A 15,524-nucleotide genomic window follows, 5' to 3' on the forward strand; every position below is an offset into this window, starting at 1 on the left:
CTTTTGGAGGAGAAATCAGAATAGAAGGACGGGTGGTGCGTTTTGGGAGGATTCACTGATCTCTCTTCTGCGAGTGCGAGTGCGAGTGCGAGTGCGAGTGTGGGTGAGAGTGCGAGTGCGAGTTCGAGTGCGAGTGAGACGCTGCATGCAAGCGAATTGAAGCTTGGGGGTGGTTGGGAGGTTCGAGCCCCGTACAACGGAGTGCGCCCATATATTTTGCTCCTCTGTTGTATCAAACACTATCAATACAAAGATTTCTTCCTCTGTTTTGCTGTCTATCTCTATTATTCGGTTCCCGTGACAATTGGTATCAGAGCAAGCGGTTGATTCTAGACATGGACGGATACGAGAAGAAGATAAAGGAGCAAGAAGACCTGATTCGACGACTACGAGAGGATCTAGAAATTTCAAATCGGGAGCGTGCCGAGGCTCTGCGAGGCAAAGCAACACGAGACCGTGATATCTATGTGGAAATTAATGGTGAACAGGAAGGCGGAAACCATGCTATTCCACCAGGAAACAATAATCAACGTGTGGGCGCTGGGGCACCTGGCGGTGGTGATGGTGGTGATGATGGAGATGATGATGATGGGAACGGTGGTGATTAACGTCGAGGTCGTCCACACGAAAGAGAGCGGAATGACGGCGAAGTGGAAACTAATGAAAGGAGAGGACGAAGAAGGAAACGTGATGAAGAAGATGCAGATGAAGATTCTGAAAGGGCAGCTTTGCAGCAAGTCTTCAAGAAGGCAAAGATTAACGATTTTAATGGCATCGAGAAAACTGGTGAAGATCTCGAAGGATGGATTGAAGAGTTAGAAGATTATTTTGCATTGAAGAAGTTCTCTGAAGAGGCAAAAGCAAAGGTTGCAGTTGTTCATCTTCGACAAACCGTAAAGCTTTGGTGGAAAGCATACCTTAAACAGCGAACAAAGGTGACTCCAATCACTTGGGAGGAATTTAAAACGCAAGCGTATAAAAGGTACTGTTCTCCACACTATGAGATGGATAAAAAGATGGAGTTTTACAAGTTTCAGCAGCAACCTGAGGACGAGCCAAGTCTTACTGTACATGAGTATAAGGAGAAGTTTTTGCGACTTCACAAGTATGCACCGGAAGTAGAAGGAGAGGCGTTGACAAACAAATTTATCGAAGGACTGCGTAAAGATCTGTATTATCAAGTAAAGGGTGCAGGGGCTACCGATTTTCTGGATGCTATTGCGAAGGCCGAAAATTATGAGAAGAAGGTGAAGTATGAGAGCCGCAACCCTACTCCAAGCAGAATTATACCTACCGGGCATAGAATGCAGAATAGGCCTTTTCAGACAAACACTGAGTTTCCCCGAAGGAATTTTACAAATAATCAGAGAAGACCACCCAATAATTTTTCAAATCAAAATCAGAATTTCAATCGAAATCAGAGTACAAATCAGAATGCTGTAAACAACCGCAATCAAAATTTGTGTCAGAATGATGCAAATCAGAATCAAAGAAGACGACAACCGCTGCAGTGGCAACATGATCCTGCTTTTCTAGAACGAGCAAGGAGATTTGGGTTATGTTTTCGTTGCGGTGAGCAAGGTCACAAGACGTTCGAATGCCCAAATAAGGAGATCGATCAGGCAGCTCTTGCACGAATGGAAGCCAATATGAATGCGATGGACACCACGATTGAGGAAGCGAGCGAGGAAGGTAAGTGCTCTGAAATTCCTATGAAATGTATGACAACGTCTGTTCATCATTTAAGGGCATCCGTTATAAGAATTCGGGGTAAGATAGGAACTGAAATTGTGATTTTTCTCATTGATTCGGGTAGTACGCATTGTTTTATGTCTAACAAGCTTGCGCAGACTTTGAAATTGAATTCTGATTCCCACATTAGCAGACCTGTAGAATTGGCCAATGGGAAGAAACATTATACACAGGGTCATATTCAAAACTTACCTTTTTTGCTGAACAAAGAGAAACATTCGGGAGAATTTTATGTTATTAGCATGGGTGAACGGGATGTAATTTTGGGAATGGATTGGTTGGCTGCGAACCATGCATTGATTGATTGTGAGAGGGGTGAGTTGTTTTTAAAAACAGAGATGGTCATGCGATTAAAGCTGAGGAGAGAAATACTAAATCACTTCTGATTTCTGCCATGAAACTTTTGAGGGGGCTGAGACAAGGGTGTGAGACGTTTCTTGTGTTTGCTAACGAGATTAAAGAGGATTCTGGGAATAAACAGAAAGGGGAAAATCCAGAATTTGTAGAGGATCTCTTACATGAATTTAAGGATGTGTTCCCGGACGATCTTCCTGGTATGCCTCCGCCTAGAGCGGTAGACCACGCCATAGATCTATATCCAGGAGCAACACCTTATTCAAGGGCTCCATACAAGTTCAATATTGATGAGCTTAAAGAGCTCAAGATACAACTTGATGAACTTTTGAAAAAGGGTTTCATTAAACCTAGTGTATCTCCTTGGGGTAGTCCTGTGTTATTCCAAAAGAAAAAGGATGGTACATATAGGTTATGCATTGACTACAGGGGGTTAAACAAACAGACCATTAAGAACAAATATCCTCTTCCTCACATAAATGAATTGCTTAGCCATTTGAGTGGTGCCACAATATTTTCAAAGGTTGATCTTCGTTCTGGCTACCATCAAATCCGCATTAAGGTCGAGGACATTCCAAAGACTGCTTTTCGTACACGTTATGGGCATTATGAATTTACAGTTCTTGCTTTTGGTTTGACTAATGCACCAACAACTTTCATGTGCTTAATGAATAATATTTTTCACCCGTATCTTGATGACTTCATTCTGGTATTCTTGGATGATATTTTTGTGTATTCTAAGAATGAAGAAGATCATGCATTGTACTTAAAGAAAACATTTGAAGTTTTGCGTGAGTTTATTGAAAAAGTATGTTCCTAACGTGCACCATGTTTTACAGGACAACTCTAAGTTCAAAGATGATGGAACATTGACAGTAGAACCAGACTTAGTGCTAGATAGGCGTGTCAAACATTTGAGAAATAGAGACATTGTGGAAGTTTTGGTTAAGTGGCAGAACTATCCAGTAGAGGATGCATCTTGGGTTGATCTTAGTGTTTTGCAAAGCGAATTTCCCTCCTTCCAACTCTGAGGACATAATTAATTTTGAAAAGGGGAGATTGTAACAAGACTTGATTTTGAGGTGTTTTAGTAATAAATTTTGTTTTCTAGGAAGTTTAGGTCGTTTTAAAGTTAGTCCACTGTGTAGAAGGATGTGTGGATTGTTTTCGTCCGATAAAATTTTTTGATCCGGAAGGCACTTTCTGGGGCATTTTTGGAAGGTGTTAACGTGGGATTTTGAAAAAGTGATGTATGAAGCAATTGAAGCCTGCGTTATAAGGAACAACTTTGGTTCTTTGAGTCTTTAGAGATTTTGATGTTTTGATGCTCGTTGAGGGTCAAAGATTAAGAAAAAAGTTGGATTTGCTATTTTTGCATCGTTTTTGTAGAAAATGCTGTTTTGTAGGTTGATTTTCACCAAATTAGAGCAGGCTATGGAAATTTTCCATCACATAGCCATCGAAGAGCGCAGCGAGGGCAACAAGATTGTGTGAGACGGACTTGGGCTGTTTTGGCTCCGTTTGGGAGTTATGTTCAGTTGAAGACAGCTGCAAAATTTGTGGACTTTAAAAAAAAAAGAACAAAAAATCTAACCTCTACGGATCGCTTCGCGATCACGTTTTTACCTTGTTTTCGCAGGTATATTGGCGCGCAAGTCGAGTCGACCGAACGCCAAAAATAGAAAAGCGGCTATTTTAAGAGGTCGCAGGCTTTTGGAGGAGAAATCAGAATAGAAGGACGGGTGGTGCGTTTTGGGAGGATTCACCGATCTCTCTTCTGCGAGTGCGAGTGAGACGCTGCATGCAAGCGAATTGAAGCTCGGGGGTGGTCGGGAGGTTCGAGCTCCGTACAACGGAGTGTGCCCATATATTTTGCTCCTCTGTTGTATCAAACACTATCAATACAAAGATTTCTTCCTCTGTTTTGCTGTCTATCTCTATTATTCGGTTCCCGTGACACTAAACCACCCATTTTTTCAACCCCAAAAACCATATACTATATAGTGGCAAAAGCGGTCCACCTATACATGCTTTCACCCTATACTCTTTTATGATGGTACAAAATGATGTTTTGAATTTGATTACCATGTTGATTTGGTTGCACGAGTATGTTCTTTTGGCTATTTTGTAGACGATGCAGGGTGTCATGATATTGGGATTGTGATCGTGTTGCGATTTCGATTATAATCGTTGTTGCCATCAAGAGATTGAGATTGAGAGTGTGATTGTGATTGAGATTGAGAGTGAGAGTGTGATTGAGATTGAGAGTGAGAGTGAGAGTGTGATTGAGATAGCTCAGGGGTGGTCGGGAGGTTATGAAACGAGCTATGCTCTTCTTGTAATGATTACCTTGTTTCCATAAGGACTCTTTATTTCATCTATTTACTCTGCGTACTCTGTATATTGTATTTTTCATCATCAATGTATTTCGCTCTCCCGTGTCGCATCACAAGTGGTATTAGAGCGGTTTCAATCGTGCGGTAGAGATGGAAGCATATGAGCAGTGATTGAAGGAACAAGAGGAGATTATTCGATGGCTCAATGAAGATCTTAACAGATATGAAGAAGCGGATAAAGGAAAGAGAATAGTTGGTGCAAGAAGACAAAGTGGAGGAGAAGATGGAAGTTAAACATGCAAACGGTCCATCGCCGTCTCCAAGTGATGAAGGATCAAAGAAGAAGAAAGGAAAGAGGAGGGATGATCAAGACGATGATGATGCGAGAGAAGCTACGAGATCAATCAAGTTTCAAGAAGAGTAAGGCCACCAGACTTTCAAATGCCCGAACAAAACCATTGATAAGGAAATATGTATGAAGATGGTTGAATTGGAGACTATTGACGACGCGGATGATAAAGAGATGAAGGATCAAAGAAGAAGAAAGGAAAGAGGAGCGATGATCAAGATGATGATGATGCGGGAGAAGCTACGAGATCAATCAAGTTTCAAGAAGAGTAAGGCCACCAGAATTTCAAATGCCCGAACAAAACCATTGATAAGGAAATATGTATGAAGATGGTTGAATTGGAGACTATTGACGACGCGGATGATAAAGGTAAGTCATCTAACCCTTCTTTATGATGCTTTATGTATTTGATGCATCATTTGAAAGCTTCTATGATCAAAGTCATGTATAAAATTTAAGATTTGAAATTGAATTTCTTAATTGATTCGAATAGTACACATTGATTCTTGTCCTCTAATCTGGCTAAGAAATTAAACCTGAAATTAAACTGAAAAATCAAGAGAGATGGTTGAGAGAAAATTTTGTTTACATAAGGATTATTTGTATTATCATGATTGCTTGTGTGTAAATATCAAATTTTGTGAGAATACCAACAAAATATATTTATTTAGATAATCTTGTTCTAAAGAAAAGATATGAAGGAAAAAAACTAGAAACCAATTTGATTGTAGAGTTAGACAGCTTAGAAGTAGGATTCTTCTTGAAATTTTCGTTAAGTGAAATGTATCATGTAAAAGATATCTCTTACATTGAATTTGATGTTTTATATGTTGAAAACCCCTCTTTTCAACTCTGTGGACAAAGTCAACTTTGATAAGGGGAGAATGTAATAGGACTAAATTTTGAAGTTCTTAAAGTCGAAAAGAATGTAGTTCGCTATATCTTTCGTTTAACACGATTTGAAAGATTGTTGAATAGTCTATTAGATAGAGCTTATCTGAATGAGTTTAAGATATTAAAAGAGAAAATATATCCTCTTCTTTTTAAATAATATACTAAAGATATATTTCATAAAGATTAATGAATAACAGATAGTCTATCTATGAACAGTATAATAAAAACGTAGTTAAAATTGGAATTTTTATTAATACCAATGATTTATATTTATGTGTTTTAGCTTAAAATGCATGGGTAGGGTTAAAATAAGTTGAAAAAGTAGTGGAGATCCAAAAATAGAGTTTTTATGAGTCGCGACCTAAAAGTTGCTTTTTCAGCCAAAGAAAGACTGTTTTTGCAATGCTGCCTACGTTGCCTTGTAGACCAGACCTGTTCCCGTCGTTTTGAGTACTTGGAAGTCTATGTTCTGAGTTTATTTGACCAAGTTATGACAGAAACAAATTGCCAGCAGCAATAGGATAAGCTACAAGCAGCAACAGGTTAGCTTACAAACAGATATACACAGGTAATATCTATCCAATCAAGAAGTGATTATACTCTTTTATGATGGTACACAATGATGTTTTGAATTTGATTACCATGTTGATTTGGTTGCACGAGTATGTTCTTTTGGCTATTTTGTAGACGATGTAGGGTGTCATGATATTGGGATTGTGATCGTGTTGCGATTTTGATTATGATCGTTGTTGCCATCAAGAGATTGAGATTGAGATTGAGAGTGAGAGTGTGATTGAGATTGAGATTGTTCACAACATTGAGATTAAGAGTGAGAGTGAGAGTGTGATTGAAATAGCTCGGGGGTGGTCGGGAGGTTATGAAACGAGCTATGCTCTTCTTGTAATGATTACCTTGTATCCATACAGACTCTTTATTTCATCTATTTACTCTGCGTACTCTGTATATTGTATTTTTCATCATCAATGTATTTCGCTCTCCCGTGTCGCGTCACATGGACTCTCTATTGCGACGCTCATTTTAGCCATTTTTGAGCATCGAGAGTCACTTATGACCTCCATTCACACCCCGTGACATGTTCATTTGGTCCCATAGGTCATATTTGACCTCCGAGGACGATAATAGAACTATCTATCCCTCTCTCTTGCTCTCTCTCCATCTTTACCTTTCTATCTAATTGTGCAGAATAGTCCACTCCATCTTTACCTTTCTATCTAATTGCTGCCTTCTAAATCTTGAACTCAATACTATTTGAGAGCATCTCTTATTTATTACTCTTTTTTTTTATTACATAAATAGTTCTTAGTAAAAGATAAGAGTTTGAGTGCATCCATAGACCATTGGATAAAGCTTGCGGATTAGTGCCACATGGCAACTTAATGGTAATAACCATTTTTTGGCCAAGAAGGCCATAGGGGAGTGGTAGTGCAATTCCTCTTAACGATGGTCACCATCCACGATGGTCACCATCACATTAACTTTAGTTCTTGAAATTTCAAGTTATTTCAAACAAAATTCACACCATATAATTTGAATGGTTGATTATCCAGATCATGGCTTGCTTAATAAACTATGAAGAATATTTATTTGAATTGTTGGTATGCAATGTTATATTAAAAGCTATTTGACACACACACACACACATACACACACATATATGTATATATATATATATATATATATATATATATATATATATATATATATATATATATATATATATATATATGAGAAAGCACCTTATAAATGTGATGGCAATTATGATAGTTTTCTTTGTAATGAATCCTTACTATACTCATTTGAACATTTTCGTTATGAAAGTGAGTGAATGTGCGCGCGCGTGTGTGTGTGTGTGTGTATGTGTGTGTGCACATGCATCTCTCTCTCTCTCTCTCTCTCTCTCTCTCTCTCTCTCTCTCTATATATATATATATATATATATATATATATATATATATATATATGAGAAGAACCTTATAAATGTGATGGCAATTATGATCCTTTAAGTTTTCTTTGTAATAAAGCCTTACTATACTCAATTGAAGTTCAATATGAAAGTGAGTGAGTGTGCGTGTGTTTGTGCATGTACATCTCTCTCTCTATCCCTCTCTCTCTCTCTCTCTTAACATGTCAAATGTGTTCTACTAATCACTCAATTTATTACAGAAAAAAATGTTGCCTTCTTGAGGTCATCATGAAGTGTTCACCTTGTTTATTATCTATTTTACGCTCTTGTGGGAGGTTGTTGACATTTATGTACCTCTCTTTAAAGAGAGGCATTGAGTACTATGTCAATCATTATTTTTTGTGCTTTTGGAATATATTGTAATGTAAATAGTTCATTGCTAGCGTTTTTAAAGGAAAAATATTTTATTACGATACCACATGTTTGAAAATAACAGTGTCACTTTCTGTTTTTCTCTCTCACAAAAAAGCCTCTTGATATGAAATTCTTTTATATAGGCCATAGTGAATTTTCACCTGGTTAAAAATACTTTTCAGCTAGCTCCTCCTAGTTCATAGCCTTGATATTCATATCCGACCCTCTAAAAAGGAAGAAGCACTTGAACATGGACCGAGTGAGAATTTGCTTGTAGGTGAAGCTCTTAGCCGACCCAGTGACCAAGTTATCTTCTTACGACAATCATCCCATATGTGTGAGTACCGCATCAACTAGCTTCAAGACTTTAGATCTTTTGATGCAATTTTTTTTTTGAAAAAAAAAGAAAGCAAAGATGCGAGAGAGATAAGGGGGGAGGGATTTTCATGTCCTCTTGACGGTGATAGAGAGAGAATTCCGATTGGCAAAGCGCACACACACACACACACACACACACACACAGAGAGAGAGAGAGAGAGAGAGAGAGAGAGAGTGAGAGAGAGAGAGAGAGAGATCTGCATGCTTTCCTAATATAGTCGCATTGGAAACTTTTGTTTTTTTAAGGAATCTCGCTTAATTCCACTTAGAAAGCATTTAACAAAATGATGTACCTACATGTACAATTAAAAGAAATTAACACCATATTGGTGAATTTGGGAATTTTCCAATTAATATTTGACCATATGACCAAATGTTAGCCAAAGTTTTTTTAGCATGGCTCGAAAGACCTTTTCAAGTACTACCTTGTGGACGCCTAAGGTCTTAAAAAATATTTTGAGATTTGTCCATATTGCCAAATCTTGAAGACATTGGTGATTCCCAAATTGGCTCTAAAATCTCAAACTCTCTAATATGGTGTTAATTACATTTCTTGAAAGATAGCCTCCTAAATTCCCTTCCCCATCTTTCATTGCCCTGATCTCCTCATGCCTCTCTGCGGCTTTGGCCTTGCACACACAAACCTTGCAGACCACTTGTGGCCTCTGTCTGTCATGGACCCCTCCCCATGAGAGAGAGAGAGAGAGAGAGAGAGAGAGAGAGAGAGAGAGAAAAGACACTCTAGACATACGCTCGGCTACTAGTCCCTCCTGCTTGTTCAATCCTTTGCACTAAGAGAGAGTGCGACTGTAGCAATGAAAGAGAGAGGGAGAGAGAGATAGAGAGATCTCACGCAAACTCTTATGATCCTACGACACAAGAATGAGAGAGAGAGGGGGGGGGGGGGAGATGCCAAACTGGGAAATAGAAAAGCATGGTCTTCATGTCCACTCCATCTTTTCCTTTCTGTCTAATTGCCTACTTCTGAATCTTGCACTCAATAATATTTGAGAGCATCTCCCATTTATTCCTCTTTTTTTGAACTACATAAGTAGTCCTTAGTAAAGGATAGGAGTTTTAGTGCATCTATAGACCATTGGATAAAGCTTGTGGATTAGTGCCACATGACAAGTTAATGGTAATAACATTTTTTTGGCCAAGAAGGCCATAGGGGAGTGGTAGTGCAATTCCCCTTTACACCTTTCACCATCCACAATGCTCACCATCACATTAACTTTGATTCTTGATATTTGAAGTCATTTCAAACAAAATTCACACCGTATAGTTTTAATAGTTGATTATTCACATCATGGCTTGCTTAATAAACTATGAAGAATATTTATTTGAATTGTTGGTATACAATGTTAAAAGCTATTTCACTCACTCACTTACACACACATACATATATACATATATGAGAAAGAAACTTATAAATGTGATGGCAATTATGATCCTTTGAGTTTTCTTTGTAATGAAGCCTTACTATACTCATTTAAACATTTTCATTATGAAAGTGAGTGAGTGTGCGCGCGTGTGTGTGTGAGCACGTGCATCTCCCTCTCTCTCTCTCTCTCTCTCTCTCTCTCTCTCTCTCTCCATTAACATGTCACACACACACACACACACACACATATATATATATATATATGAGAAAGAACCTTATAAATATGATGGAAATTATGATCCTATCAGATTTCTTTGTAATGACGTCTTACTATACTCATTTGAAAATTTTCATTATGAAAGTGAGTGAATGTGCGCATGTGTGTGCACGTACATCTCTCTCTTTCTCTCTATTAACAAGTCAAATGTGTTCTATTGATCTCTCAATTCATTACATTAAAAAATGTTGCCTTCTTGAGGTCATCATGAAGTCTTCACCTTGTTTATTATTTATTTTACGTTCTTGTGAGAGGGTGTTTACATTTGTGTACCTCTCTCTTTAAAGAAACACATTGAGTACTATGTCAAACATTATTTTTTATGCTTTTGGAATATATTGTAATGTAAATAGTTCATTGCTATAGTTTTTTAATTAAAAAATTATTATTATACCACATGTTTTGAACTAATAGTGTCACTTTCTTTTTTTCTCTCTCACAAAAAAGCCTCTTAATATGAAATTCTTATATGTAAGCGATAGTGAATTTTCACCTGGTTAAAATACCTTTTGGCTAGCTCCCTCTACTTCACAGCCTTGAAATTCATATCTAAACCTCTAAGAAGGACGGAGTACTCGATCATGGACCGACTTAAGGTTCGCTTGTAGATGAAGCTCGTAGCATGTGGTACTCAGACACCCCACTCTTCTTCCTCATGTGATCCCATGCCTTGGGGGGGGGGGGGGGGGGGGGGGGGGTGCCGAGTGTGTGAGTGAGAGAGAGAGAGAGAGAATTCATGTGCAGAATAGTATTGATAATGATAATTGATATTATTAGTAAACGTCTCTTAAAGCTTGGACCATTTTGACCCGGTCGGCACAAGCCTCCACGTACTGGTTCAGGTTTTATATGGAGGGTACAAATCACTATAATGAGCCCGGAAGTAGAAGCATAATTGGAGAACAATATGCAACCGGCGGCGAATGGAGAAGCACGGCAGCTGTGGACGGTGGTTAACAGCTATGGAGGAGGCGCCCGGGTGAGACGGGGAGGTCCCATACATGCTTACGAGTGGCAGATCGGCAGAGCACGGCGGTGGGCGCGCGCCATTGGGCTCCTTCATGCGCTTTCTCGTTTCCTGGGGTTATGTAACCTCACCTGGGCCACCGTGGTCGTGCTGGGATCTTTTGTTTCCTCCCTCAATGCCCGCGACTTCCCCATCGTCGTCTGCTTGCTGCTTTTGGAAGGTGGCCGCCTCACCTCAGTCTCCTTCTTCTCCCGCCTGCTGACCCGCGCTCTCGGTTACCTTAGTCAGGACCCCCGCCTTATCGATCCCGCTCACGACCCCCACCACCGCCGCGCCCGCCATGCCCGCCTCGCCTCCCTCATTCTCCAGTTCACCTTCATCTCCCCTAGCTTAGTCCTGTCCTCCTTGAGTCTCAGTATCAACTGCTCCGTCCCCTACGTCTCCCACACCGGCAGCTCCACCCATAATCTGGTCTCCTCCCTCCGTATTTTTTACAGCCTCGTCGGCATCAACTCGCTTGTGGCGCTCCTCCAACTTGCCTGCTCCGCCATAGCCTTTCTGACTCTCAGCAGCACTTCTGAGCAAAGCATTTTGAGGTACTTCGACACAGTGCTTGAGAATTGGATGATCAGCTCTTATGGGATGACGCACGCCGTACTCCACGAAGAGTCGGATCAGCTCTTGCGCTTCGCCTTCAGCACGCTTGCGGGCGAATTTCAGCGGAATGTGCAGGCGGAGAGGGTAGCCAGGAATCACAGGGAGCTAATTAGGTACGTGTACGCTCACAGGGTGGGGCTGGATTTTCTGATGAGATGTTTGGATGCAGACCAGGATACGTTCATGAGGCTGGCGGCAGCGCACATGGTGGGGTTCTGGGCGGATGTGACCTGGGGGGTGGGGGTGGAGGGCCGGCTTACCCTGCTGGAGGAGGTGTTGACCAAGCTGGCGGACACGGTGGGGACCGGGCAGGTAGGGTGGGCGGCCGCCACCAGCGTAGGGGTACTAGCATGGTCGAGCCCCGAAGGGTTGCGCCTCATTCAGAGTACGAAAACTACACGGGGGACGCTCTTGGTGCAGCGCCTTGTGGATCTCATTGACCCCACCTCGGCGCGCTCTCTCGCTCTCGTCAGAGCCCTTATTAAGTTCTACGAGCAGCTCAGCAGCAGCGAGCAACAGCCCCCTGCGGCCCCTTTTGGCGATGCAGATCAGACGAAGCTGCGGGAAAAGTTGCAGTTCATGGCCAGCAGGGCCAAACCGCACCGGCTGAGAGTCCAGGCAGCGTACCTTCTGCTTATCATGAACTCTGGTTGCGATTCCGCAGTCATCAAAGCCATCAATCCCATCGAAGACAACTACTGGTACCGATCCGAGGTCAGTATGCTTCAGTTGCTTCGCAAACGCATCAAGGCTCCACTCATCCAAGCCAGGTTCCCCCCCATTAGAGCAGACGCCGATATACTCACCCCTTCCTGGTGCAGTGGCTAGTGCAGTGGCTAGACGCTTCACAAATTTGCATCCTCAGAGAGTTTATTAATACATACCTCTACCAGCCCTGCTATACATGAGTTGCTAGCTTCACCCGCATGAAGGCTGCATCTAGTTATGATGGCCAATTATATACCAAGGTAATCTATAATATATGCAAACTTATAACTACAAGTGTGCATGCTTGCGCGCTACAAATACCGACAGAGTCTACTTGGTTGATCGTTGAAGTTATACTCCACTTTATGTATTGCAATTTTTGGCTTTTTAAAAGAAACCCTTGTTGGGTTGGTAGTTTTGTTGGGTTGGTAGTTTGGGTTAGGGGGTTTTTATTGTTTTGAGTGCGTGATGGAGACTTATCTTTCATTTCACATTTGACATGTCTTTATTGTTTTTGCATTCTATTGTTTTAAGAATGTTAAAGTGAAGTTTCATCTTACATAATTTTAGTAAATTTTACACACACACATATATGTTTTTTGACATGCCCAGAGCCTAAAGACTATAGAGATGCGTTCTCTTTAACTGATTAAAATAGAAAAGAAGTTGAATTGTATTTTCAAGCATTTTTTGATAGGTCAAAAATGTTGATTGGTTGAAATAAGATAGTGGACATTCATTTAAATTATTGATATTCGTTCAACGTGAGCCATGCATTAAGCAAGTGGGTCTGTCAAATTTTGGAAAGTGGGCTTATTAATAAGAATCTCAGGAGTTTCGTTTTGGGGAAGAGAGAGAGAGAGAGAGAGAGAGAGAGAGAGAGATATTGTGGATAATCAACCACAAATGTTCGCTACCATAACCCAAACAAAAGAAATACTATGAATGTCTTGTGAAAAGTCGAGAGTGGGAATCTCACAAGGGTTCCCACCCACGGGTCAGACTCCATCGTCCACCACATCTATGGATGTGGTTGTGTCCTCTCTCTCTCGCTTCCTTGGTCAAAGCAAGGGCTGCAAGCAAGTAGAAACAAGTGCCTCATCAAAATCGAGAAATGTACATGCATGACCAGAGTCCAAACAACCTGTCAAAATAGGAATCGTCTCACATCCAAACTCAAGACATAACCCCCTAGGATGACACAACAACTCGATAAAACATGCCACAAAAGTATGGCTCTTCTGTGCCAACCCTCTCCATGGCAATCCGGAGTCCATAAGAGCTAGACTTGAATATGACATATAGTGAGGCATAGTGTTATCCATGGCACTCATCCCTAGTCCATGAAACAAAGGAACACTCTCTACAATGTAAAGTGGTCTGGGTGGTCCGTGTTTGTGGACCAAGAACATAATAGAAGTGTCGCACTACAAGGAAACATAAAATAAATTTAAAAACTACACATTCACACTTTCTTACCATGAAATTATGAATAGAAAGATCACTTTATGTCACTTGTCGGATGACACTACATATCCATAAGGTGCACGATGCAAAACCACCAGACATCAATAAATCATTAACTCCAATGCCCTGCAAAATCTCTCAACCCAAAAGACTGTGTCTCCTACAAGAACAAAAGCCATAAATGATTAAAAATGAGCGTATTAACCACAATATCAATATCTAGGAATGATTTTTTTACCTACAAGAGATGCCATCACAAGTAGCCACCCCAAGTCCGCCTGCAAAGTACTATGGCTCAAATGATAACTGATCGTACATGATCCTCTGTACATATATCCCATGAAGGTTGAGGTGATGGTAAATGTGGATAGCCTCCAAAAGGCAAGTCAACAAAGACGAAGTCTGCAACCCATTACACTGATCTACCACTCCTCCGATATGTAATCTCTGTAGATCGAGATCTAATCATATGCTCATGTATAGACATCCATGATCTAGACTTCACACCGCTACGAAAATCCCCAGCAATCGCAATATAGTCACCAAGCAAAGCAACACACCTAGTATCACTGCAACCAGACTGCTCAACATGCTGAAGATACAATGATGTAAAGACAAACTGAAGGGAACATTGCAATCTGTGTGTACCCCCACTCTCTACAAGAACAAAAACATATTCTATATAAACATGAGAAATCTAATTGAGTTTCAACAAGACTAAAAAAAAAACAATATTATACCCAAGAGAGGTGACATATCATCAATCACATGGATCACATGGTCTACAGTAGCATATGCCTTTTGGTCCTTTTCCAAATATCTTGTTGCTTCAATTTAGAAAGAAGTGTCAACACAATTAAAAATCTCCAAACTATGAAATTTTAGGGTATATGCAAAGAGATAATGACTTTAACTTACAAGTCTGAGCGGGTCGACGAGATGGTAGAGGATGAGAAGATGGAGCAACAACATCTGTGGCTTTGGGTAGTGGAAGATTTTTGGATGCGGATCTTGTAGAGTGCACATTATGCAACTCTCTGTCTCTAGCAAAAACATGGCCTCTATCCATGTCGATCCACCAAGGACAATGCTCAAGCTCCCACTACGAGAGCTGATGCATGGTCGGTGGTCCAAGAGCATGCAAGCACAGGTATCGCCACAATGTGATGCATGGTCAAGATGTGAGAAAAGTATCTATAAAAACCAACAAATAATTATTCTAATCTCAAACAAGAAGCCATATGCAACATTAGTTGAAGCCTATATTATGATACAAAAATAGTCAAACCATTATCTACCTGTAAACTAGTCACTGAGAAGCCATGTGAGAGTAGTCAATCCTCTTTAAGGTTTGCAACTCTACGCCCTTTGATTTGTTTTCCAAAGCCACCTCTAGAGGAAATAAAAATTTCCTTCCCTCCACCACAATCTCGGTGTAGTACATATCCATGGTGCACAAGGGAGGAAAATCAATCCCCTTAGCACATCCACATAGTCTACAAGAAGCTTCTTAGATTTATCTAAGATCCTTTGCAAAGCTCCATCTCTTCTTAGCCACCTTTCACGCAAAGCACGTTAAAAAAATCAAACAAATAACTCAACATCAACAAGTTCTTGATAAACTATTTGCATCAAGATGTTCACCCTCGAAACTTGTGGTCTC

At 40.4% G+C, this 15,524-nt stretch overlaps 2 protein-coding genes across 2 annotated transcripts; one reads left to right on the plus strand and one right to left on the minus strand.

The window, feature by feature from the left end:
* Window positions 1-10,969: 10,969 nt before the first annotated feature.
* LOC147437910 (uncharacterized) lies at window positions 10,970-12,024 on the plus strand (the record flags this gene model as incomplete). The annotated part of the gene is made up of 2 exons (XM_086486639.1): window positions 10,970-11,799; window positions 11,856-12,024. Coding segments are annotated over exons 1-2 (999 nt in total), but the record flags the coding sequence as incomplete, so codon positions are not given.
* LOC147437911 (uncharacterized) lies at window positions 12,021-14,930 on the minus strand. Its single transcript, XM_086486640.1, has 4 exons — window positions 14,780-14,930; window positions 14,602-14,688; window positions 14,369-14,518; window positions 12,021-12,546 (listed from the first exon to the last, which is right to left on the minus strand). Exons 1-4 carry the CDS (start codon window positions 14,928-14,930, stop codon window positions 12,032-12,034), a joined length of 903 nt encoding a protein of 300 aa, XP_086342766.1. The 3' UTR covers window positions 12,021-12,031.
* Between the last annotated feature and the right edge of the window lie 594 nt (window positions 14,931-15,524).

This window comes from Adiantum capillus-veneris, chromosome 17, assembly GCF_014529385.1.
Source record: "Adiantum capillus-veneris isolate H3 chromosome 17, ASM1452938v2, whole genome shotgun sequence".
NCBI classification, from domain to species: domain Eukaryota; kingdom Viridiplantae; phylum Streptophyta; class Polypodiopsida; order Polypodiales; family Pteridaceae; genus Adiantum; species Adiantum capillus-veneris.